Source organism: Syzygium oleosum, unplaced genomic scaffold, assembly GCF_021117445.2.
Source record: "Syzygium oleosum isolate NSW1041296 unplaced genomic scaffold, Sole_v2.1 Sole_v2.07, whole genome shotgun sequence".
Classification (NCBI taxonomy): domain Eukaryota; kingdom Viridiplantae; phylum Streptophyta; class Magnoliopsida; order Myrtales; family Myrtaceae; genus Syzygium; species Syzygium oleosum.
In genome coordinates this window covers 11,571,871-11,599,327 of record NW_026607491.1, presented here as the reverse complement: position 1 = coordinate 11,599,327, position 27,457 = coordinate 11,571,871, and the positions used below count along the sequence as shown (strand labels likewise).

Here is a 27,457-nt window from a genome sequence, read left to right as displayed (position 1 = left end):
CGAACCTAGGCGCACACCGTCGAAAGACAAAGCCATAAATACATATGGTGATCTCGATGTGTGCTCATCACTGATGATACTATGTGATTCGGCGATCGGCCGCTGATGCTTTCGCTTGGATACAGTTACAGATCTATTCATGAATCACAAGCATTTGATTATCTCTACCAACTATGCTCTTATGGTGTACCTTGATTTTTGGTTCTTAGTTTGTTTTGGAGCTTTATGGGCTTGCCTTGTTATTGTGACTTTTGATATTTCCTATAAATCCCATAATGTATCATTTTGGTAAGGGAAAATTTCAATTTAGTACCCAAAGTGGGGTCATTTTCTCAAAAAGGGGTCAAAAGTAGACAAAGTGTCAAATAAGGGTCTGAAGTGCCCAATCAGTCTCAAATAGGGGCCCGAAGTGCCCAATTAGTCTCAAATAAAGGCTTGGGTTCGCCGGCCAGTCAAATGCTCACCGGCCGGCTAGCACGTCACTGTTCCGGCGATTGGAACAGGGGCAATTTCGTCTTTTACTCTCTCTTTTTTTCTCTTTTCCTTTTCCTTTTCTTCTTCTTCTTTTTTTTTTTTCTCTTTTCACACAGCCTCAGGTGGAGGCCGCCCTCGCCAGCAAGGGTCGGGCGAGGGTCGCCCGATGCCGGCGGGGGCCTCCCTCGCCCGCCCAGCCCAGGCGAGGGCGGCCCTCGCCCGCCCAGCCTAGGCGAGGGCGGCCCTCGCCCGCCCAGCCTAGGCGAGGGCGGCCTCCACCTAAGGCCAGCCACCTTTGCCGGCCACGGGGCCGGCGGAGGGAAAAGAGAAAAAAAAAAAAGAAGAAGAAAAGGAAAAGGAAAAGTGAAAAAAAAAAAAAAAAAGACGAAATTGCCCATTTTCCGATCGCCAGAACAGTGACGTGCTCGCCGGCCAGTGAGCATTTGACCGGCCGGCGAACCCAGGCCCTTACTTAACACTAATTGGGCACTTCGGGCCCCTATTTAAGACTGATTGGGCACTTTAGGCCATTATTTGATACTTTGTCCACTTTGAACCCCTTTTTGAGAAAATGACCCCACTTTGGATACTAAATTGAAATTTTCCCTTTTGGTAATGGATGGAAGTTTTTTTTGACAAAAAAAAATATCCGAATGCATGTGCTAATATGAGTTAACGAAATGGGCAATCTAGATCTAAGGTTCCGTTCATTTCACGGAAAATAACTTTCGGGAAAACGTTTTTCGATTTTTAGGCGTTCGTTTCATGGAAAATGAACTAACCATGGAAGACATTTTTCCTCAATGGACAAAACACCTTCAAAAGTGTGGAAAATGTTTTCCTTTTTTTCCCCCTCCTTCTTTTTAATTATTTTAATTTTCTTTTTTTTTAAATTATAATTTTAAATTATTTTTTCTTTTTCTTTTTTTTTCTTTTCTTTGTATCTTTTCTTTTCCCTTTTTTTTTTTACCTTCTTCTCCAGCCAGTCGCTGGCCACAGCAAAGGTCGGCGATCGGCCACAGGCGCCACTCTAGCATCGCCGGTTAGGCTCGAGCATTGCCTAAGGGAGGCAAGGCTTGGGCCTGCCAGATCGGCACCGCTCAAGCATCGCTAAAGGCAAGTGAGCTCGCCGTCACCTCGCGAGCTCAAGGTCTGGCGAGTCTGGCGAGCTCGAGGCGGCAGCGAGTTCGCTCGCCAACCTCTAGCGACGCTCGAGCATCGCTAATCTGGCGGCCGCCCTCAGGCGACACTCGAACGTCACTGATCTGACTAACTCAAGCCTCACCGCCCTCTGGCAACGCTCGAGCTCGCCTGTGGCCGGCGACTGGCTAGAGAAGAAGATTAAAAAAAATGAAATGAAAAAAAGACAGAAAAAAGTTAATTAAAAATAATTAAAAATCGATTTTAAAAAAAAATTAAAAGTAGTGTATGGAAGATTTGATTTTTCATACCAAACGGCGGAAAATATTTTCCGAGGTTTTTTTAGATGTCAGCCGAACACTAAAAAATCGTATCATTTTCCTGAAAAATAGCTTTCCGGAAAATGTTTTTCAGAAACGTTATATTTTCCGCAAAACGAACGGACCCTAAATTTTACTTTTTCTCCCTCCCATCATACCAAAAATAGTTCGAATTTTCTCCGAGACTTACATGGGAACCCCCCAAAAAATCGAACTTTACAAACTTCAAAGCAAATTCAACAGCTACCCCTTCCATATAAGTCTCCCCAAAAGTCTAACTATACATAAAAACCCATTTCACTCCACGTTTCCTACTACTCGGCACCATCAAGGATAGAAGAGCTTCGTGAAGAGGAGCTCGTTCCAAGTATCTTGAAGGCCAGGCAAGCACCAATGCACGCAATCGGCATAGCTCACTGGGTTGGCCAGTTGCTCTGGAGTGAGTGGATTCCATTGCTTCTTGTGGATGGAGGTGTGCGCGTCTTTGCGGTAGCTCGAGAGCTGAGTGATGTTGAGGAGCGTGATGGGGACGTCAGCCTTGCTGAACACTTCTCCGATCACCCGCATTATGCTTTTCGAGCAATCCGGACCCCAGTAGTTCGGATCCTCGATCATCGTCGTCTCGTTATAGCAGTTGCCGCCCGGTGCGCCGCTCCATTCGACACTCCTGCAATTTTACATATTGTTTTGAGAAATCATTGCGGAGATTTGGTCTTATCCAATGTTTATACAACGACGTAAGAAGAATGATGATTTTGATTATTTCCTCGGCTTCGTAGATCCAATGGGCATGTGTGGATAGAAAATGCAAGTCGCGAAAATGCGGACGGAGAAATTATAGAGCAAGTCCTAAAATTTATCACAATAATAAATTTTAATCGTAAAACTTTAATCTTGTTTGCGTAAGTCTTAAAAGTTACAACTTTGATGCACTTGAATTCTTGGCTAGAAAATGCCACGTGACTTTTTTCAATCCTACGTGGCTTTTATTAAAAAAAAAATGCTACTTAGATTTTCTGTTCTCGAAAACCTAACAAAATTAACGGAATGACTAAAAGGGACGATCATGGCAAGTTTTATAACTTAAATAGACACAAAAAATTTAGGACTCAATAACAATGACAAGTTTTTAGACTCCTATCAAAAAATTGAAAAAATTAAGGGAAAGTACAAAAACCCACCTCACTTTTAGCCCAATAATTACTTGCATATCTGTTGTTGCAATATCATTTCCATACCTCTAAGAAAAACCCCTTATTGAAAAGACCAAATTGCCTCTCCTTGCAAACTCATTCTAAGCATCTTGCTTAGAATTTGGGTGGTTTGGTTTTTAGTTGGTTTTGAGCGGTTTGGGGTGGGTGAGAATATACAATTTGAGGATAGGTATTTATTGAAAGAAAATGTGTTTTCGTAAATAGTGACACAAGGACAATAGCTGTGAAGGTGCAAAGTTGTCTCCAAAGGTGAATTTAAGCGTGCATTTGGTATTTTAAAAAAGGGAAAAAATCACCAAAAACCCCAAACTTTTTCACTTGTGACACATTTACCCCGAACTTTTTTTTGTGACACCAAAAACCCCAAACTTTGTTATTTGTGACACATTTACCCCAATATACATTGTCCATGGGCATTTTCGTCTTTTTAGCTTTTTCTTTTTCTTTTTACTTTTTTTTTTCTTTCCGGCGAGGGCTGCCCTCGCCGGAGTCGGGCGAGCCTCGCCCTCGCCCTCGCCCGGGCGCCGGAGGGCGAGCCTCGCCCTCGCCCGGGCGAGCGAGGGCGAGGCTCGCCGGCGTCGGGCGAGCCTCGCCCTTGCCTGGGCGAGGAGGGCGAGCTTCGCCCGACGCCGACGAGGCTCGCCCGGGCGAGGGCGAGGCTCGCCCGACGCCGGCGAGCCTCGCCCTCGCTCGCCCGGCAAGGACGAGCCTCGCCGGAAAGAAAAAAAAAAGTAAAAAGAAAAAGAAAAAGCTAAAAAGACGAAAATGCCCATGGACAATGTATATTGAGGTAAATGTGTCACAAATAACAAAATTTGGGGTTTTTGATGTCACAAAAAAAAGTTCGGGGTAAATGTGTCACAAATGGAAAAGTTTGGGATTTTTGGTGGCTTTTTCCCTTTAAAAAATAGAGGTATGTAAGCGATCGTTGGTAAAAGGTGAGGTATGCTTTTGGTATTTTCCAATAATTAATGGAGATTGTAGAGAGAATTAGAACTCACTTTGTGTGTAAAGGAGACATGGTAACAAAGAAGACCCTCGTTTTCTTGGGGTCCATATTCATTTGAGCCCATCTCAACATGCTTTTCATCGCCAATCTATAAACATCCTCAGTCGACAGCTCCACAAAATCTTTCACCTCATCATCAAATGAACCTCTCCTACAAAAAGAGGGAAAAAAACAACAACAATCAGATCACTTAAACATATGTCAAAATCAGTAGAAACAATGGAAAGATCTTGATGCAAAAGAGAGGGAGAAATTACAAGACTTTCATCTTCATGCCAGTCATCCACCATAGGTAGGTATTGAACACTATTATATCAACTCCTTTCCAGTGTTGCCCATGCTTGTTGATCGAACCTTTTCGCACCATCCTATCCGGTACTCGGTGCACTATTGCATTGTCTGAATTCGACTCCAGAAGAAATGGCGCCCAATAGAATTCAATGGTTGCATTGTAGTCCTATACATATAAGCGAAAATGAAAAGGTGATTGAACAAATGCTTCATGCATAAATATCACTTGAATTTCTTCTTTTTATCAAACTACAGACCTGAATGGATCAGTAGGTCTTATTGCCGAAGTGATTATCTATGTTTAGGATGAAAATTACCATCACATACTTGAGAGTGAAACATGCGAAAATCATTTCAGGGAATTCAATCGACTTGTTGCGTACACTCTATCGCAATCAACAACCCTCAAGTTAAAACACTTCCTCACTATAGTCTATTGACTCCATCTTAAGTAACTTCTTAGCACTAAACCGCTCTAATTTCTATCATTAATCAAACTGTGCGGCAGGCGAAGGAGGGTTTCCCTTCTCACCTTGGCAGTGAAAACAGTGAGTGACCCAAAAGTTTCCATTGATTTGGCACCTTCAGGAATGACTGTTTGGAGAAGACAGACCATTGACACGAATTGTCCCCTGTTTAATGAATCTCCAACAAACATCATCCTCTTCCCTCTCAGTGTCTCGAGCATTAGTGTGGCGTTAAAGCTGCGCCATGAAATTTCATTCTATCATAAGATCTATAGCCATGAGGTCATGTTAAGATTCTGTTGAAAAAGTAATAATGAACATGGATAATTCGCATGAAGCTCTAATCTTATTAGAATGATCTTTGGTTAGACATTAGACTCCTTACGTCCAATGGTGAAGCTTGCACATGTAAGAAGGTCAAATGTACATGCACGGAAATGATCGTCGTGAACAGATGGTGGCAGCCAATTTCAAAGTTTTCAAGAAGAATATATAACAAAATCATGCCTAGACGTGCAATGTGGCCAGCTTGGCATGCATAGTCCACCTTTCTGAGGTCAGAACAACAATTCAACGAATAAATAATATTCAATGGGCAAATAATGCAGACCAATTATTAAATTTGCATGAAAACTCAGTAATTGAAATGCTCACGGTATAATAACCAGCTCTAATGCACACTCGTCACGCCTCAATCATAGATAGTACTTTATGAATTAACAATTAAATAGATGAATATGTATATATCTCCAAAAGAGACAAACAAGAAACTCCTAGAGCCTTATGCAATGTATAATGAATTAGCGTGGCACAAAGAAAGACCTAAACAAGGGCGATTAATGAGTTTACCTAGGAAGAGAGCAACCGTGAGGTTGCCATCTCCAGAACTGATACCCCCTATCGGGCCTTCCATGAGCTTGGCAAGTCAACTGGGGCTGAATGTACGGACACTGCGATTCCTCGTAATGCGGCCGAGTTGACTCATCCCTCACCCACCTCCCTCTGAATATGTCGCAACCTTCTGCCGCCTCACCGATTGCGAACGGCAACGCCTCATCATGCTTCTTCTCTGTTTAATTAATCCCGCCGAAAGCATGAGAAGAAAAATGTCATCAGTAGGTTCGTTGGAAAGCTTCTCGCAAGAGTTTAAACTATCTGGTGGACGTGTATTAACGTGAAGTAGGAGTAAATCCCATAAACAAGAGCAATATGAGAGCAATACATCAGCGACAAGAACACAAGATAAATTAAGATGAATGAAAATATGCTGCATTAGCTGACTCATTGAAAAAAACTCGAAAGTCGACTCTACATACATGTTACACCACCAAGTACTGATGATTTTAACCATCTCATGCTTAGTCGGGATGGTTTAACGACCGAAACCTTGTACTTTGAGCGACAAAAACACACGGCCATCGCTGAGATGACCCTGAACAAGTGTTTTTGTTCTTAAAAAGACTACTATCTTTCTTTGTTCACTGGCTACGATAAGATAAACGCATGACAAATTGACAAAGACGATGGAGAGGTTCTTAGGTACAACAAAAGCGTATGAAAACTCACCAGTTCTTGATAGGGGTCGGGTCAGTTGGAGTTGTTGGCCAAACATGCACAAGTTCTCGCCGTAGAGAACCGCGACGAACAGAAGGAAGGCTAGTGAGATGAAGAGATATGGGGAAAGAGGAGCTTTTCTCAGAACAGAAGAAGGTGAAGATGAAGATGATGCTGTGATCAGTGGCTTCATTCTTGTGTTCTCTTCTGTCTCTCTCCTTCTGTCTCAGTCTCTCTCTCTCTTTACGACTGACGGAGAGATGAGTTGTAATAACATGTGACGTGTGTGTTTGGATAAACGTAGCAATAGTATATACTGGCGAATGAGGTGGAGGAAATAAAATTAATAAAGTAAGGAATTTTATATTATGGAAAAGGTGGTTGGTTTCATTTTCTGCGCCAACTCAAAGAGAGTAATATATTGAATTGATGTGAGAGTTGGCGACCCAAGGGAATTTTACTCATTAAGTTTATGAATTATGAGGCAATTAGGGGGAAACGACTAGAAAAGTCATAAGCCTATTTTACGGATATCAATTTAATCTCAAATCTTTTGATTTGACCAATTTTTTTTGGCCGAGTTAGTCCTAAACAAATTGATAATTTGTCAATGTGGTCTTTCCGACCAAAATAAATTGCTAACGTGGACGCCGGTTATCTTACGTGGCACGGTTGGCACTAACACTGACAATTTTGAAATTTTTTGAACATATTTCTGAATTTTTTATTTTATTTTATTTTTTTCATTATGGCTAGCGAGTGTCGCCGGCTACCCTCACCGATCGCAGACGAGGGCTGCGATGCCCTTGCCTAGGCAAGCCTTCACTAGATCCAACGAGGGCGGCCCTCATTCGAGGCCGACAACCTCTGTCGACCATCGCAAAGGCCCAGAGACCAGTGGAGGGAAATAGAAAAAAAAAAGAAAGGAAAACAAGAAAAAAAATTTAAAAAAAATTGCAAAAACTATCCACGTCAGCGTCAGTCATACCACATAGGACAACCAGCGTCCACATCAGTGATTTCCAGCCAAAATTGGGTGGAAGAACTATATTGGCAAATAGTCAAAAGGTTTAGAACTAAATTGACACAATTGAAAGCTTTATGACTGAATTACCAGCTTATAATAGATTTAAGACTTTTTAAACAATTTTCTCAACAATTAGGAGGTAAATATAAAGTCTCACATGAGTCTCCTGTTCTGTTTGCTAAAAACCGGATGTAGATTTGTGAAGGTAAATTTTAAGTAAAGTTAGTAAATCTTCAATTTTCACAGTAATTAAAATTGACTGGCATTTTTTTATCCAATCAACCATTAGTAGCTTACTAAAAAAATAATGATTTGATCATCCTCAAATTTAGTATCTTGTAGTACGTTACCAAGTGCATTTAGATATGACAATTGGACCCGTCGATTAGTTAGTTACTTACCAATATAATGATTTTATGACACTCACGTCCAATAGAAGATTACCATGTGTTTTAAAATTTTATGAATGAGCTCCATCAATTAATTAAAAATTTATCAAGTAAATAGCAATTTTACCATCTTCATAGTAGATTACCAAGTATTACAAAGTTTTACAATATCGATCCGTCAAGCGGTTAGTAACTTATCAATGAAACAATGATTTATCACCTCACATCCTGTAGTGAAATGCCAAGCACTTCAAAATTTTACAATCTGGCCTCGTCAATCAGTTTGTAACTTATTAATGAAATAACAATCTTAACATCTTCAATCTAGCATCTACTAACGGATTACCATTTTTTTTTTATTTTACAAATGGGTCTTGCAAGCGGGTCAGCCAATTAATTATTAATTTAGCAATGAAATGATAATTTTACTATCCTCAATTCTAGTACCAAGTAGAAAACTACCAAATGCTTTAAGATTTTACAAGTGGGCCTGTCAAGCAATAATTTACCAGCAAAATAATAATGTTACCGCCCCATATCTCCAATAGTAGATTACCAAGTGTTTTAAAATTTTACTAGTTCGTCCATCTACTAAGTGGTAAAATTCAAAAGAAGTTGGTAACTTACTATTCGACTTGAAGTTGATAAATTCCTCATATTCTATTGGTAACTTACAAAACTATAAGTGGGCATTCATTGGTAATTACTACTTTTCACTGGTAAGATTTCATCTCGAGTGACAACTTCCTAAAGAGGATGATAAACTTTGATCAATCTCATATATCATATCGTATTTCGTTGCCCTAAAATCGAGCATACATTGGTCGATTACTAGTTTCACTTGTACTTTACTAACTTCAATGGTGGAATCGTACAACTTCACATCAAATTTGGCATTGCTAAGTTCCTCAAATGTTAGATAACTTGCTATTCTAAAAGTGGTCTGTATTACCTCTTAAGTTTTTGCTTGAGTCATAAATTTTGTTAAAAAAAATTGATAACTTGCTAGTGCATCTAACATGTGTAAATTGCTAAATTGTCAGTAAATTAACATCAAGGTATTTGACCAACATGTTGCTAGCGAAAATTATTCAAAAAGTCCTAAACCTATTTCACTTTTGCCAATTCAGTCATAAACCTTTCAAGTTTGCCAATTGAGTCCTAAACATTTTCACTTCTTGCCAATTGAATCTATCCAGCCAATTTTGGCTGCTCGGAGCTGACGTGAACGCGGGCCATCCGGCCACCACTGACGTGGCAATTTTCAATATTTTTTTTCGCATTTTTTAATATTTTTCTCCTTTTATTTTTTTTTTCTGGCCTTCTTCCCTCTGGCCAGTCCGGCGACCAGCCAGAGGCGAGGGCCAACGAGGTCGACCTAGCGGTCATGACCCAGGCGACGGTGAGGTCGGCCTCGCCCAGCCAAGGCGAGACCAACCTCGCCGTCGCCTAGGTTGCCCTTGCCTGGCTCACGAGCCTCACCCAGCCAAGGCGAGGTCGGGCGAGGTTTGACCTCGCCCCACCAAGGGCCAACGAGGCTCGCCCTCGCCAGTGGCCGGCGGGGGCGAGCTTCGCCAGAGACCGGCGAGGTCGACCTCGCTGGCCCTCACCTCTGGCCGGTTCGACCTTGCTGGCCTCTAGCTGATCGCCGGACCAGCCAAAGGGAAGAAGGCCAGAAAAAAAAAATAAAAGGAAAAAAATAAAAATATCTTAAATTTTTCAAAAAAAAATATTAAAAATTACCACGTCAGCGTTGGCCGGACAACCAACGTCCATGTCAGCTCCGAACGGCCAAAATTGGCCCAATGGACTCAATTAGCAAGAAGTGAAAAGGTTTAGGACTCAATTGGCAAATTTGAAAGGTTTAGAACTAAATTACTAAAAATACAATAGGTTTAAAACTTTTTGGACAATTTTCCCCATGTTGCCAGCTATACTATATTGCCGACGAGATTTAGAATTTACTAACCATATTACAAAGAAGGAAAAAAAAAACATATTAGAAAATCACTATGCAGGGAAAGGAAAAATGACACAAACAATCCCTGAACTTTGGTCCAATAAGGAATGTGGTCCCTGAACTTTTAATTTGATCAATATGGTCCCTAAACTTTAATCTGATGTGCAATGTAATCCCTGAATTTTTAATATGTTCAATGTCATTCTTAAACTTTTAGTACATGTTCAATTTAATCTCTGAACTATATGAAAATATTCAATGTAGTCTTTCCATTAATTCAAATTCAGGGACTACATTGAACAGATTAAAAGTTTAAATCACGTTACACATTAGACCAAAGTCCAGGGACCGTTTGGGTCATTATCTCTGTAAAGAAACTCGTTCCTTTTTTGGTAAACTGAATATAAGAATTCTGCACATAGTGCACATAATCTAAGAACAGATAAATTAGTAGATTTTAATATATTCGCACATCACAAGAAATCAAAACATAATACATTACATTTTAACAGTAGCCTCAATATTTAGATACCCGCCAAACCCCTAATGAAACGGTTGCAATAATGCATAATTTAAATCTAGGGAAAATTCCAAATGAGGGTCTAAAATACCTTCATTTTCTCAAACAAAGACCTGAAGTGGGCATTGTCTCAAATAAGGACCTGAAGTAGACTAATCGTCTCAAATAAGGGCATGAAGTGGCCAAATCATCTCAAATAAGAACCTTTGGCCGGCCAGTGATTATTCCGTTGTTGGAGAAAGGGTATTTTAGTCAAAAAATTATAAGTATGTTTTTTTTACTTTACTTTTCTTTTCCTTTTCTTTTTTCTTTTTTCTTTTTTCTTTTTTCTTTTTTCCTCTTCCCTCCCCAGCCGTCACTACGCCTAGCCGGCAAACTCCACCGGCCTCAGGCAAGGGCTGCCCGGCCCGCATCGGGCGAGGTTGCCTCACCTGGGCTAGGTGGGCAAGGACGGCCCTCGCTAAATCTAGTGAGGACAACCTCGCCAGACCCGGCGAGGGCGGCATCAAGCAAGGGCCGCCCTCGCCGACGTAGGGCAAGAGTCGCCCAGCCCGCGTTGGGCGAGGCCAGCGGAGGTCGTTGACCCAAGCCAAGAGAGGAAAAAAAAAAAGAAAAGCAAAAGGAAAAGGAAAAGGAAAAAAAAGAAAAAAATTCAAAAAAGTAAAAGACGAAAATACCCTTTGGTTGGTGAGGTCAGGTCCTTATTTGAGACTAATATGGTTACTTCATATCTTTATTTGAGACAAGATCCACTTTAGGTCTTTATTTGAGAAAATAAGAGTACTTCGTGCCCTTATTTGAGATAAGGTCCACTTCAAGCCTTATTTGAGAAAATGAATGCATTTCATGTGCTTGTTTGGAATTTTCCCTTAAATCTATAATACTCGCTTAAATGATTTGCAAAATTAGGAGAACGCCAAAAAAAAAATTGTTGGTTACGGGGTCTCGTGACTCCCGTAACGAGTGGTTAAACATTCATAATCAGCTCCTTGTATCACATTTGTCACGGAGGACAGTCCACATGTGCTAACAATTATAGAATTAGTAACGTGGCCATTTTGTTAAAGAATCCCACGAGGCTGACAACAGAAAGGACAGCTTGTAATTAGAGACCATAATGTTACTTAACATATTCTTGTACCTACTATTATTATTAAATCGATTTGTGACTGTTATGGCTTATGAATTTGTCTCTAAAATGTCATGGCGTGCCCTGTTTTTATTATATAGGATTCGAGTATGCTTCGGTATGCACGCGGCTTGGACCTTGAACTTTTATTTTATGCAATCAAATCCTCTATTGTTAAGCGATCCGGCTCAATAAGTTTTATTTGCTCATTTAAGTCATCCGATGTTCTTGATTTGTGCAATCGAGTGCTTTCTTTACACGTTGTAACTAAAATTATCGAATTAGAATTATTTTTCCTTTTTCCCAAATTTGTTTTTTGCTAATTTGACGCTCGTTGGGTGCCACCTTACCGTTGTGTGACGTTCTTTTGCCGCAATAATAATGCCATGTCGTTAATTAATACGACAATTTGAAGGGACGTATCGAGAACCGAAACAGAACGATCACGCAGAAAACAGAGAAAATAGACGATGCACGAATTTACCCAGGTTCACCCTCAATTAGGGCTAAGTCCTGCAAAGAGATTTCACTATGTTTTCGGTTTACAGCCACTCAACTCGTTACAATGATAAGAAAAACGAGCAAAATATATATATGCCCCAAACGGGCCCAAAACCTAAACCTATATGAAATCTCTTAATCTCGCACTATACGGGCCAGCCCAAACCCGTTGAGGTTTCGGGGGCGCTACCCCCGAGCCCCCGCCCGCTCACCGGCGAGCGGGCAGCCGTCCCGCCACGGGCAGCGGAACCCCCGTCGGGGCGCCCCCGAACCCCGCCACTGACCGGCCAGCTGGGGCACCGTGTCGGGCGCTGCCCCGAACCCCCGCATTCCGCACGCATGGGTCGCATGTCGTCGGACAACACTTCAGTTTCCCTAAGCTCACGTGGGCGTACCCGGTGTGAGAAACAAGGGTCCCCGAAGTATTCGCCAACTCCAACATTCTCCCACTTGGTGGATACTTCGTGCAAATGAGGGCCTTTCCAATATCATTCTTCTTCAATCCAATCGCAGTAGAGCACCATTCAAACTTCGCACCTGTGACGGCTTTAGTAAGGAAGTCAGAACTATTTTCTACCGTGTCGACCTTTACAAGCCGAACCTCTTTCTTCTCTACCTTTTCTCGGATGAAATGATATTGTATATCAATGTGCTTTGTGCGTGAGTGAAATGCTGGATTCTTAGCTAAATAAATAGCCCCTTGATTATCACATCTCACCTCTATGGCACCTTGCTCAAAACCGAGCTCCAAGCACAACCGCCGTAACCATACGGCCTCTTTTCCAGCATGAGTAAGAGCCATATACTCAGCCTCAGTAGAAGAAAGCGCTACCACGCTTTGCCTCCTGCTCATCCAACTCAATGCAGCACCAAACAATGTGAAAACATATCCGCTAGTGGACCGTCTACTATCAATATCTCCACCCCAATCAGCATCTACATGGCCTACGATATCAAACATGTTTCCATTCCCTGTACCTTCAAAACATAAAGAAAAATTCAAAGTTCCACGAAGATACCTGAAAACTCTTTTGATCGCATTCCAGTGTTCTCTACCTGGGTTAGACATGTATCGACTCAAGACTCCCACTGCTTGGGCTATATCCGGACGCGTGCACACCATAGCATACATCAAGCTACCCACTGCACTCGCGTATGGAATTCGGGCCATCTCTTCAGCTTCTTCATCCGTTTTTGGACATTGTTCCGCAGATAGCTTGGTCCCTAAAGGTATAGGGGTACCAACAGGCTTGCAGTCTATCATATTGAATTTCTTCAATATTTCTTTTATGTATTTCTCCTGCCCTAGCCACAGCTTCCGTTTCTCACGGTCCCTCCTAATCTGCATGCCCAAAATAAAATTTGCAGGCCCCAAGTCTTTCATTTCGAACTTTTTGGCCAGCAAACTCTTCACAGAATTCACCATCTTCACATTATTCCCGATCAACAACATATCATCCACATATAGCGTGAGAATGACAAACTGATCGCCAGTTCTCTTCACATAAACACAATGGTCAGAATTTGAACGCACAAAATTAAGCTGGTGCATGTACGTGTCAAACTTCTGGTACCACATCCTCGGTGACTGCTTCAGCCCATATAAAGACTTTTTCAATTTGCACACCAAATTCTCCTTTCCTCTTACTTCAAAGCCTTCTGGTTGCCTCATATATATCTCCTCCTCCAAGTTCCCATGAAGGAATGCCGTCTTTACATCCATCTGTTCTACCTCAAGATCATATGCAGCTGCTATAGACAGAACAAACCGTATCGAGGTCAACTTCGCCACGGGAGAGAAAATCTCGTCATAGTCAACTCCCTCAATCTGAGAGTACCCCTTGGCTACAAGCCTAGCCTTGTACTTCTCTACAGTCCCATCCGGTTTCAGCTTTCGCTTGAACACCCATTTACACCCAATTGCCTTTCTATCCTTAGGCAATTTACACAAGCTCCATGTTTCATTTTTATCAAGCGACTGCATCTCATCTATCATTGCGAGCTCCCACTGATTCGCATCATCCATAGATCTCGCCTCTTTTACAGAACTAGGATCATCTCCGGTAATGCTCAAAGCATGAAACGTACTTAAAGCACTAAGTGAGTATCGAAGTGGTACCTTTCTTTCCCGCGTCGATCTCCTGAGAGCCGGCATGCTATCTGTATCCAGGTCTTCATCTGAATATGCATCCTCGACTTCATTAACCGAGTCCCCTTGCTCCGATTCAGAATCAGACTCTACTAGCGTGCCTTGTGGAACCATCTCCACAGTTTCAGTTTTAGGACTTTCTTCAAGCACTACCACTTTCTTGGGCTCATCACCTTTCGTGTGCCGGCTGGGGTTGTGATTCACGAAAGACAACATCCTGCTTGTATACAATGGTCTTTGATTCGGATTCCACAGCTTATAGCCCTTGACCCCTTCCTTGTATCCGACAAATATGTTCTTCTCAGACTTGTTGTCAAGCTTACCCCGCTTCTCCTTGGGTACATGAACATATGCGTCACACCCGAACACCCGAACATGGGACAGATTCGGCTTCTTCCCAAACACTGCCTCATATGGTGTACGATCCTTCACTGATGAGGTCGGTGACCGGTTCTTCAAATAACTGGCTGTGGCTACAGCTTCTGCCCAAAATTCTGACCCTAAACTTGCCCAACTCAGCATGCATCTTGCCTTTTCTATGAGTGACCGATTTAATCTTTCGGCTACCCCATTCTGTTGAGGCGTATATGGAGTCGTCTTCTGCCTTGCAATACCATTATCCACACAAAATTGCTCGAACTTATCCGAACAGAATTCACCTCCGTTATCTGTACGAAGGACCTTGATTTTCCTGCCCAATTGGTTTTCAAACAAAACCTTAAATTCTCGAAATTTGTCGAATACATCTGATTTACTTTTAATAAAATAAATCCAACTATATCTCGAAAAATCATCTATGAACGATACATAGTACCTGGATCCTCCAATAGATGGAGTCGGAGTAGGTCCAAAGACATCGCTGTGAATCAGCTCGAGAACCTCAGTTGCTCTTGTACCAGTGTGTTGGAAGCTAACTCGGTTCTGTTTTCCATGGAGACAGTGTTCACAGAACCCGAAACCCATAGAGCATTTTGGAATTCCTTCTACCATCTGACTTGAAGCTAAGGTAGACAGTCCCTTTTCACCGATATGCCCTAACCTCTGATGCCACAGCATGGACGTTTCATGTCCATCTTCCTTGGCCTCTTCAGAAACGAACCCGCTACCAACAGTCACTGTTTCCCCGAGCAGCTTGTATAATGTCCCGTAACGGACTCCTCGTGCAATCACAATAGAACCTCGAGTCATCTTGCACGAATCCTTATCACAGCTGAAAATAACCCCTGAATCAGCCATCGTACCGACTGATAACAAATTTCTACTCATCAAAGGTATGTGCATCACGTCTGGAATAGTCTTCACCGTGCCATTACTCATCCTCAGCTTCACCCTGCCACGCCCGACAATTTGAACTGTAGTATCATCTCCGAGCATGACATCCCCACCATTATATTGCTCATATTCACAAAACCAGTGTCTATGAGGCGTCATGTGGTATGAAGCACCGGTATCGATCAACCATATATCCTTGTCTGACTGCGCCATACATGCAGCAGCCAAATACATATCTCCTGCATCGACCTCCTTTTTACCCGAGGATGATTCAGCTTCTTTCTTAAAAACTGGCTTGTTTTTACAGTCCCGCTTCACATGGCCCCACTCTTGACATTTCCAGCACTGTACCCTTCTCTCCCTACTCTTCGATCGCCCACGAGATTTGGATCTGGATCCTCTCGGATTCAGAGTCTTATCTGCTGGCCTTCCCCTGGCCGCCAATGCCTCTTTACCGGAATTTCCCGATCCCTTTCTTCGTGTCTCCTCCGATAACAAGGCAGAACACACACTTTCATACGATAATTCCTTATCCCCACCACCGATCACCACAATCAGGTTATCCCATGAATCCGGCAGTGAACAGAGCAGTGTTATTGCCTTATCATCATCTTGGAACTTAACACCGATTGATACGAGTTGACTAATCAATGTGTTAAAGTTATACAGATGTGCAGAAAACGAGTCGCCCTCATGCATCCGAAGATTATACAGCTTTTTCCTCAAAAACAGCTTATTAACCAGCGACTTACTTTGATACAATGACGACTCGGTTTACGCCATAGGTCCCCGGGCGTAGGTTCCCCCATCACGTTTGTCGAATCGAGTCTGCGAGACAAAGCCGAATCAAACCCTTTGCTCTTCGATCAATCCGATTCCGGTCTTCAATCTCCTTTGGATCTGCCGGTTTGGAAGTTGAATCCGTTTCCCTCACCGCTTCCTTGCCTATCACGACACCAGGTTGCGCAGCAACAGGCCTTTCCGTTTCGATTGCCGACCAAAGATCTCGATCACAGAGAAGATCCTCCATCTTCATCTTCCACAGATCAAACCGCGTTCCGTCGAATTTTTCTATCTCAATTCGTGATCCTCCTGACATCTCGAATAAACCCTAATTCCTCGAACAACTCCGGCTCTGATACCAATTGAAGGGACGTATCGAGAACCGAAACAGAACGATCACGCAGAAAACAGAGAAAATAGACGATGCACGAATTTACCCAGGTTCACCCTCAATTAGGGCTAAGTCCTGCAAAGAGATTTCACTATGTTTTCGGTTTACAGCCACTCAACTCGTTACAATGATAAGAAAAACGAGCAAAATATATATATGCCCCAAACGGGCCCAAAACCTAAACCTATATGAAATCTCTTAATCTCGCACTATACGGGCCAGCCCAAACCCGTTGAGGTTTCGGGGGCGCTGCCCCCGAGCCCCCGCCCGCTCACCGGCGAGCGGGGCGGCAAATCCGCTGACCGGGCAAATGGGAACCCCGTCCGGGGCGCCGCCCGAACCCCCGCCCGTCACGACCGGGCAACGGGGCACCTGGCGATGTCGGCTGGCGCCCCCGAACCCCCGCATTCCGCACGCATGGGTCGCATGTCGTCGGACAACACTTCAGTTTCCCTAAGCTCACGTGGGCGTACCCGGTGTGAGAAACAAGGGTCCCCGAAGTATTCGCCAACTCCAACACAATTTAGGTAAGAGCAATTGATCAAAGGATTTGATTGTACGGATAGAGAAAGTTAGAGGACTTCATTGTAAAAAGAAACTTAGAGGACCAAATTGCACAAATCAAGAAGCTTGGAGGACCTAATTGAACAAAATAAAAACCAGAGGATCAAATTACACAAACACTGAAATTTAGAGGACTAAAATCGCACTTAACCCCGTTTTATATATTGGATTCTTTAGTAATGAACATACTAGAAAGTTATCAACCTATCAAAAAGAAAACAAAAACTAGAAATTTATCTCACACCAAGTCCATTTCATGAATGAAAAATTTACGTTGTTTGCACATGCTTCCCCGTTTACTAGCAACTATATTAACGATTTTCCTATGGTGACCATAATCAATTAGGTTCTCAACCTTCATCTTGTTTGTGACCATGTTGGAAGTGATATATTATAACATCTGGAAGAAGACCACCATTGATCGTTCATGTTGCAGAAAATTTGATTGATAATGTTCCTTGAAGATGATCCTTTGGTAGATGGCCAGAAGCTAATATGATCTCAGCATTTGGCATCTCTCAGGGGCTTTATTGAGACTACTGTTTTTGTTCTTTCCGTTTTCGACTGACCCAGATGATGGAAAAGGCAATTAACTATGAATCACTACAGAATTTCAATTGATTCATGTGTCGTGACGAGAGATTCTTTACCAGATTGGTATTATGAAATATGCAGCTTAACGGATGAGCATGTCCAGTGGAGGCAAGCGATACTGAAAAAATGTTAAACCATAGCGCAGCTGTGAAGTATATATCTTAGTTGGGATATTACATTTGACCCGCTTAATCCATTGAGCCAACTATCAGGTGTAGTTGCATATCTGCTTTGAAAAAGAAGTTATCGATGATCTTTATGGAGTAAGTTTCATAATCTATCCATTTCAGCCAATTTTGATTCCTAGTAACAGATGGACAGAATATAGAGATTTCAAGCAATCTAACTCTAGGAACGAGTATTCAGCATCATGAATATGCAGTGACCTGCCTGCCATGTGAACAATGAACACTCAATTCATACTCATTTGCAACAGACGCCACTTTGGAACACTCAATGTTGTGCATAAGTAGGCATCTGTGTCTGCGTGCGCGTGCGCGTGGGGGTGAGGCAGATTCAGACGGACAGAATCGTCACTTGCCATTGCCTCGTCAACTAGTACAATACACTACTCTCAAGCAACGCCACCCAATGACACTCCACCTCTGTCTTTCACTCCCCCTTCAACTGACAACGAACAAGACAAGAATTTTTGTACAAGGTATAGGTATAATGTCCAGAGGTCAAGAATCAAGAAAATGTACCTCAGCTGACTCTTAGAAGCCTGGACAATAGTCCCTGAATTTTCTGTAGTTCATTGAAAAGTAAGATTGGAATATAACGAAGTACATCCACACCTGAAAAGAACATTGTGTCAGCAACGAAATTTCAATCTTCTGCATATGTCCTTGACTTCATCTGCAAGCAATCTCTTCCCTTCACTAGTCAAATTCCCAAAGGAAGCTCTTACTGAAAATATAAGGACAGCAACCACTCTGTTTGTTTGAGGGGCACATTGTTCACGAAGCACGTGATTTCTCACTTTCGAAATGTGATAAATTGTGGAATGCCAAGCTAGTTTGATTAACACGGCATTCATACTTTTCCTTTTTTAAATGTTGAAGAGCCCAAGCAAGCTCCTGAGTCTAGTCTCCAGCTGACCTGTTCAGATTTCATAAAACCAGAATCCTTTCCCGTATCAATTTCGAAAAGGAGCATTAAGAGAGCACATGTTCTCTTGCTTCAGCTTCTTGCTTGCACAACAAACATTTCTCATCAACAGAGCACCACTTCCTCATTCTATCTTTAGTTTGCAGCCCATCATGAATAACCAACCAAACAACAGGTCTGTGCACTGGACCTTACTTCTTTGAGGGTTAAGCAGTTTCAAGCTTCCTGTTGAGGAAACTTCCCATAATAGAGAACCTTAAGTTGATAAACCTTCTGTTTTTTTTTTTATCTATGGTAGGTTCAGTTATGAAATTACAGTTTCTTTCTACAGTATGGCGACCTCTCTGGCTTTTCTTTTGGGTATAAATCCGTTCTGCTGACTTTACCTTCCATAACAACTTCCAGTCTGAACAAAAGAAAATTTAGTGAAGAAATCATGCTGTCCAGCCAACTAGTGCACCAGCCATATATCTAGGACATTCTGCATTTTCTCTTCAAAAGTTCTTTCTTGTTTCGATCAATATATCTACTCCCTAGTTTTTAGTTTCGGTGCCTGAGTTTTGTGATTATTATGGAAATTTAATCTTTGTTTGGATGCTTTGCCTAATATGACAGTGGACAAGTTGCCGGTTGAAAGGAAGGGATTTACAGTTCGATTCTTAAAACCCTTGGGATACCTTTGTAATGTTCATTTCATCCACATGTAGCGTTTGGTGGTTTCTGGTCATGTGGTCAACCTGGAAGGATGTAATTCTTTGAAAAAGAAAGCGATAACAATAATGTCATAATGCGCAACACAAGTAGAACTGGGAAGAGATGTTAACCCACGATCCGTCAACATTCATCGTCAGAAGGCCTTTTCCCGGCGGCATCCACCCAATTGGTAAATCACCGCTCTTCGTTGTTAAACTCTTGGGTGTTTGGGACTGCAGCGCGAAACTCTTATGTAGGGCAAGGGCATCATCCACGATTGTACCTGGATTTGGGTTGCGACCTTGAAAAACATAGGAATTTCGAGCTTTCCATATCAACCAAAGTATACCAGCAACCAATTCTCTCGAAGGTGCGTTAATTCCTACTGTCATAGGCTCAAGAATCCATTTGTCCATTCTTGTGATGTTTCTCAGGAATGTATTGATGTTTATTCTTGGATCTGTCCATATAGCCTTGGTCCACTCGCACAAAATGAACCGATGTTCAACTGTTTCTAGAGCTTGTCGACATAATGGTCAAATCTGATCAGGTAACAGCTTACGTTTATGCAAATTCTCCTTTGTGGGTAGTGCGTTTGGACACACACTCCACAAAAAGAATCATATTTTAGGAAAAGAACGCAGCTGCCAAATAGCATTCCATAGAGCACAGGGAGGCTGATAGGATGATGTAGCTTGTATTGTGTTTGGTGCTTTGCTGGTTGACTGAATGATATTGTATCTGCTCTTAACCGTGAAGGATCCATCCCTGTTTCCTGTCCAAATAAGCTGCTTGAATTGGAGTAAAGAGGGATAGTTAAAATTTCCTATACTATGCGTTCTTCAAAGAGCCCTTCCAACTTTTGTACTTTCCAGACCTTTGCTTCATGATCAATAAGCTCCATCACCATTTTAGGATCTTTCCTAGTCGCCGGGCCACTAACGACACCAGCTGAAAGCCACCTGTCCTCGCGAATATTGATACTCTTCCCATCACCAATCACCCATTTTATATTCTAGCTAACTGCATCTCTTCCCAATATCAAGCTTTGCCACCCCCAAGACGGACGAGAACCTTTACTAGCATTCCAGAAATTAACTTCAGGAAAGTAAATTCCTTTTAGGATCTGACTCCACAATGTTGAAGGGGATTGTCCTAGTCTCCAAGCCTGCTTACCCAGCGTGGCCCTATTGAAATCAATGAGATCTTTGAAGCCAAGTCCACCATTATCCTTCCTTATTTTCAATACTTCCCATCTCTTCCGATGAACTCCCGATTTAGAGGCATTTTGTTTCCACCAAAAGAAAGCAACTTTCCATTCAATTGCTTTACAAATAGAAATAGGAATTTTAAATATAGACATGGCATATTTTGGTAGCACCTAAACCACCATTTTGATCAACACCTCTTTGCCAGCTTTCATCAACAACTTCTCTTTCCATCCCTTTAACTTCATATTGACTCTTGCTAGGATCCAAGCAAACATTTCTTTCTTTGACCGATCCCAATCCGAAAGAATTCCTAAATATTTCCCCGTCTTCTCAATGATTGGAAGTCTCAATTCGCCATGTTACTTTTTAGATTCTGAGGACAACCATTCCTGAAGTAAATTCCGGACTTGTTTAGATTAATGGCTTGACCTGAGGCAAAGCAATATTGATTCAACAAATTTGCCATATTTTGACACTCTCTGATAGTACCATCCAAGAAGAAAATCGCATCATCCGCGAACAACAGATGAGAAAGTATAGGGCAATGTCTATTCAATTTTATCCCCTTTAAACTCCCATCCGCAATTGCTTGGCTCAATAAATAGGAAAGCACATTCGCCATGATTATGAACAAGTACGGTGATAATGGATCTCCTTGCCTAATGCCTCGGGTTGGGTGGAAGTAAGGCAACGGTTCCCCATTAACCTTCACACTAAAAGTAACTGTGGAGATACATTGTTTTACCGAAGAAACCCATCTTTCACATAATCCCATCCTCAGCATACATGCACATAGAAAATCTCATTCCACCCGGTCATATGCCTTCTGCATATCCAATTTAAGAAGCACCTGGAATTTTCTTTTCCTTTTACGAATTCTCGGAGGCTTCAATCGCTGGGATATGTTGAGACGCTCATGGAGTGTCGATTGCTGGATTCGCGAAGAAAATTCAAGCTGATTTGGCCGAGTTCGCTGAAACCCTAGCTCTGCGAGAAGCACTTCGGTTTTTGACTGAAGAAAGGAAGTTAGGCGCATGTTGACACCTATTTTTAATTTGCCCAAAATTAATTACACAAAATTTAGGAATTAATTTTCTTTAATTCCTAAAACAAAAAAATATTTCTATTTAAATGCATTGCATATAGACATTAGGCATATGTGCATTAATAGGGCCTATTAGAGCATATTTTCTTAAATTTTAAACTAAAATTTAAAAAAAAAAAAAAACGAAATCGATTCGGGCCGGGTCGGGGCTGGGCCAACCCGGCCCTTTTCTTCCTTTTTCTTTTTTTTCTTTTTCCTCCTGCGCGGGCCCAGCCCGTTTCCTTTTTTTCCTCCGCGCGGACTGGGCTTGGCCCGGCCCAACCCCTTCCTCTCTTCCTTCTCCCTCGCCGGTCGCTCTCTCCTCCCCTGTTCTCCCCTGTGCGCAACCGAAGCGTGACGCACGGCGGCGCCGCTCCTCATCGTCGTCATCCGGTCAGAGGAGGCCCAGGCGAGCACGCCACGGGGACCGGCCATTAAGGCCGATCCCGTCTTCCCCGTTTCCCCAGTGCTTTCTCTCCTCTTCTGCCCTGTCTCTCTGCACCCTCTCTGCACCGGCCCCCCCTTTTGCTCTGCTCTGCACCGGCCTGCCATGGCCGCGAAAGTCGCGGGGCAGATAGGCCGGTGCAGGCCGTCGTCATTGCAGACGTAACGAAGCCGGGGGACGCCGTCGTTCGCCTATAAAATCGAGAGAGAGAGAGAGAGAGAGAGAGAGAGAGAGAGAGAGAGAGAGCCAGGGTCGGCCGTTTCAAAAAGACAGAGAGAAAGAGAGACTGAGCAAGACAGAGAGACCGAGAGCTCTTCCGGCGACCGCCGTACTCGCACCGCGCCTCAGCCATCCATCCCCGCCGCCGAGCCGACGGCGGCGACACAGTGAAAGAGAGAGAGAGCCCCCGGTCGGCGAAACACAGAGAGAGACTGAGAGAGACAAAAGAGAGAATAGAGGGAGAGAGAGGGAGCCGAGAACCAGCCGGAGCTAAAGAAGAACCAGCAACGGTCGTCGACGCCGCCAGACTAGCCGGAAGCCGCCCAGACGCGCCGTCGACCGGTGAGCCCCCCTCGGCCGCGAAGCTCCCCTGTTTTCCCCTGATTTTTGGCTCGGTTTGGCCGGGACTCGCGCCGGCCGTTTCGCGCGAATCCCGGCCCATACCGTCGTCAGTCCCGACTCCTAGTCGCCGTCGGAGGTGAACCCAAGCCGCTGGAGTCGACCGGATCGCCGGAGGAGGTCGGAATCCCCCGTTTTTCCACGCGCCCGCCAGGCGTTCGACGAAATGCCTCAACCACGCCGGTTTTTGTTTCATCGCCGGCCGGCGAACGGTGGTCCGACGGCGGCTCAGGTGAGTGGCACAGCCCACAGGCGGTCCTAGTCGGGCGATTTGGGGGCGGCGCTGGCCTGGGTCAGCCGGCGGACGGCCAATTTTGGCCTCTCCGGCGCCCCCCTCCCCGCGAGTCTGTTTGTTCGGGTCGGATTCGACCCGAATCAACAGATCCGACCCGGGTCAACGCCCGGGTCGGATCCGTTGACTCGGGTCGGTTCCGACCGACCCGGATTGACAGTTCCGACCCGAGTCAACGCCCGGGTCGGATCCGTTGACCCGGGTCGGTTCCGACCGACCCGGATTGACCGATCTGACCCGGGTCAACGCCCGGGTCGGATCCGTTGACCCGGGTCGGATCCGACCCGACCCGGTTAATATTATATTATATTTTATTTTATTTAAAAAACATTTAAAAAAACATTTTTTTAAAAAAAATTTAAATTTTTTTTTCTTTTCGAAAAAAAAAATTAAAAATTAAAAATTAAAATTTTTTAAATTATGTTATATCTAAGTTTTTAATCTAATGTGATATTATTTTGTAAGTTTTTGTCTTATTTAAATTAGACAAGCCTGAGGTTGCGCGGTAGTATTTTGCATGTTAGTTTTATTACCGTTGTATTGTTATGCATGTTTTTAATACAATTGCATGAGTGTTGTATTTTTGAATGTCATCTGACTTAGTTAAGGTTAGAACCTTAGGATGCATGCATTGTTGTGTTCCTGACTGCTAATCGTTTCTGATTATGCACTCGCTTGATCACCTCGCATGTTAGGAGAAAGGTCCTAAAATCAATCCAAATTGCCTGACAAATGTTTTTAGAAATGAACAGGGTAAAATGGTACCGAAAGGGCATTAGTTATCCAACTAGTGTAACCAAGTCCCCGAACTCATTTAACCTCTGGTTTGTAGGAATAGGGTGATTCTCCCATCACCCTATTTGGATTTCTAATCGACCCACCCCAAATCGATTAGTGGCGACTCCTTGATATAAACCACTTGCATGTTTAAAAAAAACTTAAACCCTAAGTCGCGATATGGTATGGGCTTGGGAGAGCCCGAGTTAAGTCCCAAACCTAGACTTAGCACGTACCAGGTGAGCCTCCCTTTTCTGCATGTCGTTTAAAAAGGGCTCAGGAGTTCGGTCGCGATAGACTGGCGACTCCGCTGGGGACTTGCATTTTTTTCAAAGTGGACTTAAGCCAAAAATTTTTATCTTGTTCAAAATAATTTTTGTTTGGCAGCAAGGACTCCAGGTATGATCCCGACATTAAGGTGTTATTTGTCTTGCAGGTTCAAATTGATTGTTTATAATTTGTTGTGCATGCTTTAATGATTTAGCACTACACCGTTGCACACACAACCACGCTGCCGGACCTGGGCCGCGATAGGGCATGTTAGGATGGTGTTAAGAAAGATACGACCTCGAACGCGAGCCCGCGATGTAGAGGTTGCCTTTCTTTTCCCCGAAATTTATTTCTAAAAATCGTAAAGAAGTATCTTTAGCCGCTATTCGCGTGACTATAAGATATTCCTTTCGATTTGGCCGAGGTTAAAAGGACTTGACACCAACGCGAGACTGCGACGGTCGGGCACTCTTTAACTTCATGTTGCTTGAGCTGAGTCTAGATAGAAATCGAACCTCACTCCTCATGTGCATGTTGTTGCGATTGCCATGGTTCAAGGAAAGGTATATATTCTATCCCTTCTCATTTTTTTTTATATATATACGGCCTACTTATTCAATTGATTTGTTACTATTAGGCCACCCGTTGATTGCAGTCTATATACCAGGGATACGCTTATTGCGGAGCTTGTCCGTAAAAATAAGCGCCTCCGAGAGACCGTGATTTCCCCATCGTTTATAAAATGAGTATCCGGGAAGGGCACCCTTTTGTTAAAAGCCTCTGTCTTTTATATTTCCTAGTAATTATGTTCAGGGATTTTGGTTATCTCCTGTAAAAATGTTTATGGGTTGTACAAATGTTAATATAGCTCGGGCCGTTTTTTTTTATGCTTTAAATAAAATTTTTTGCGCCCTAATGACACCACCGCGGCCTTCGGCCCAGTGGTATCCGGGGATGTAGCGCAAACGGTCCGAGGCGACCGGGGTTCGAACCCTGGGGACGCCGCCTGTAATGTTGATATTAATAAAAACCCTTTTTTCTCATTTTTTTTCTTTGCAAATAAAGAAAATATGCAATAATAATATGACTAATTCATAGAATGATTCTTTATTAAGCATTATACTCATGCATATATGCGTTTTCGCAGGTAGCTACAAAAAATGGCCGAAGAAAACGTCCGTCTCAACAACATGGAGGACGAGATAAAGATGGTCTTCAATGCGATCCAAAATCTCACAAAGCAGGTGGAATCCATTCAGGGCAAACTCACACCCACGCCTGCAGCAATTGAAGTGGTGTTACCACCACCGTCTACTGAAAAAGACAAGACCTCCGCCAGCGATAGCAACATGCCCCTGCTAGAGGACGATCCGCTTCCCATTGCCGTCGGAAGCCCGAACTTGAAGTCGCACCGATGACGTATCAGACAAACGCCTTGCAAAGGTCGAGGAGATGCTTGAAACAGCTACAAGGCCCGCAGAATGCTGTCCCATTTGACCTGTCTATATACAAACGCGTCAAAGTACCAGAAAAATTCAAGATGCCGGAATTCGAGAAGTATGACGGTACCTCATGCCCCAGACATCATTTGCACATGTATCATGTGCGGATGACCCAGTACGTTGACAACGAACCCCTCATGATTCAGACCTTTCAAGCGAGTTTGACGGGGTCAGCCCTGACATGGTATATGTCGAAGGATGTAGATACTTTTAAGTCTTGGGATGATGCCGCTGATGCATTCCTCAAGCATTATCAATTCAACCTCGACGTCACCTTTACTCGTGACGATCTGGAACGCACTGAGAAGAAGAAGAGTGAGTCCTTCAAAGAGTATGCCGCCAGATGGAGAAACTTGGCCGCCCAGGTTACCCCACAACTCACTGATCATGAACAAGTGAAATTGTTCATAAAGTCTCTTCCATATGAATACAGACACCGTCTGGTTGGTGCCACTGCTGAATCCCTTAATCATCTTGTTCCTGTGGGTGAACTAATCGAAATGGGATTGCGGAGGGGTGGTTTACAGACCCCACTTCCACAAGCAAGAAACTCGGCATGAAGAAGGAGAAAGAACCCCTGACAGATGCGGATGTTGCATACACCCAAATCGTTCGTCCTTCCCTAATGATTCAGATGAGCAGTGGACAACAACCGGCCTCAGGCCGCAAACCGCCCCAAAGGCGAAATAACAAAAAGCAGTTTACGCCACTCCCTTTGCCTATGTCTCAGATCCTGCCTATTCTCCTGGAAAAGAGGTTGCTTGCTAAAGAGCCAAAGCGTGAAAATCCTGAGCGTTTCCCCAACTACGATCCCTCCAAGGCATGTGACTATCATTTGGGTGAAATGGGACATTCTGTCAATGACTGTGCTGTCTTGAAAAATAAGGTCCAGAAATTGCTGGATGCAAAGATATTTTCATTCCGCAACGCACCACCCAATCAAGCAGGAGGCACGGATGTCGTCATTGAGTAAACTGTAGACTCAATTTCCCTCCTTTAGAATAGAGGCATATTTAATAGTTTGAATCCTCCTATGTATGAGCTTTTCTTGCTTTCTAAAGTCCCAGTTGTTTTCTAAGATTCCCAGTTTTCTGAATTTGTAATTATGCTTGGAATTTTAGTATTGCAATTTCCATTCCAACAAATGTAATTCGCCTGAACTATTCAAAAGAATTACAAATGTTTTGTTTTGAGGGCCTGAGGAAGTATCCCAAACCGGCCCGTTGATGATATCCAGCCATGTAAAGGAAAGTGTTCTGAGGCCCGGGCTTCCTCATGCTTCCTTGTTTCTAAGCTTTTGAAAATAAAACAAATGTTTTATCATTTTTCAAAAGGACAAAAAAGAATAGTGGAAAAGCATGCGTGCTCATAGCCCTGTTTGTTTTTCTAACGCGCTCACTTCGTGTCTCAGAGCATACTCCTTTTTGATTTATTATTACGAAAGGGACATTTGGAAATGACACAAACTGAAGAGCACATCAGCCCCTGGTAATGATCGCGGACCAACTCATCTGATAGGAGCAGTCCAAGCGAAGATCATCCAACCTTCAAATAAAGCATGGGGCAAATCTCATTACTATCAGTGGGTGATATCAGCCCCAGAAAGTCAAAGAGAATGCTAAGCATTCCTTGACTCCATGCTGAGCGGAACATCATTTCGTATAAAAGTCGGGGGCAGATCAAGAAAAGATTATCCCTTTTGAAAGA

The 27,457-nt window shown here is 43.1% G+C and overlaps 1 protein-coding gene across 1 annotated transcript; it reads right to left on the bottom strand.

The window, feature by feature from the left end:
• Positions 1-2,137: 2,137 nt before the first annotated feature.
• LOC115666014 (protein trichome birefringence-like 33) lies at positions 2,138-6,662 on the bottom strand. Its single transcript, XM_056313454.1, has 6 exons — positions 6,482-6,662; positions 5,765-5,984; positions 4,981-5,152; positions 4,415-4,614; positions 4,150-4,308; positions 2,138-2,601 (listed from the first exon to the last, which is right to left on the bottom strand). Exons 1-6 carry the CDS (start codon positions 6,660-6,662, stop codon positions 2,262-2,264), a joined length of 1,272 nt encoding a protein of 423 aa, XP_056169429.1. The 3' UTR covers positions 2,138-2,261.
• Positions 6,663-27,457: the final 20,795 nt, after the last annotated feature.

What these genes read in the sequence shown, in the direction of transcription:
- LOC115666014 (XM_056313454.1), bottom strand. Translation starts at nt 6,662, where the DNA reads ATGAAGCCACTGATCACAGCATCATCTTCATCTTCACCTTCTTCTGTT. An exon ending in CACGGTTGCTCTCTTCCTAG is followed by an intron (nt 5,153 to 5,764) that starts GTAAACTCATTA and finishes TTCATGGCGCAG; the next exon opens with CTTTAACGCCACACTAATGC. An exon ending in ATGTCTCCTTTACACACAAA is followed by an intron (nt 2,602 to 4,149) that starts GTGAGTTCTAAT and finishes GTAAAATTGCAG; the next exon opens with GAGTGTCGAATGGAGCGGCG.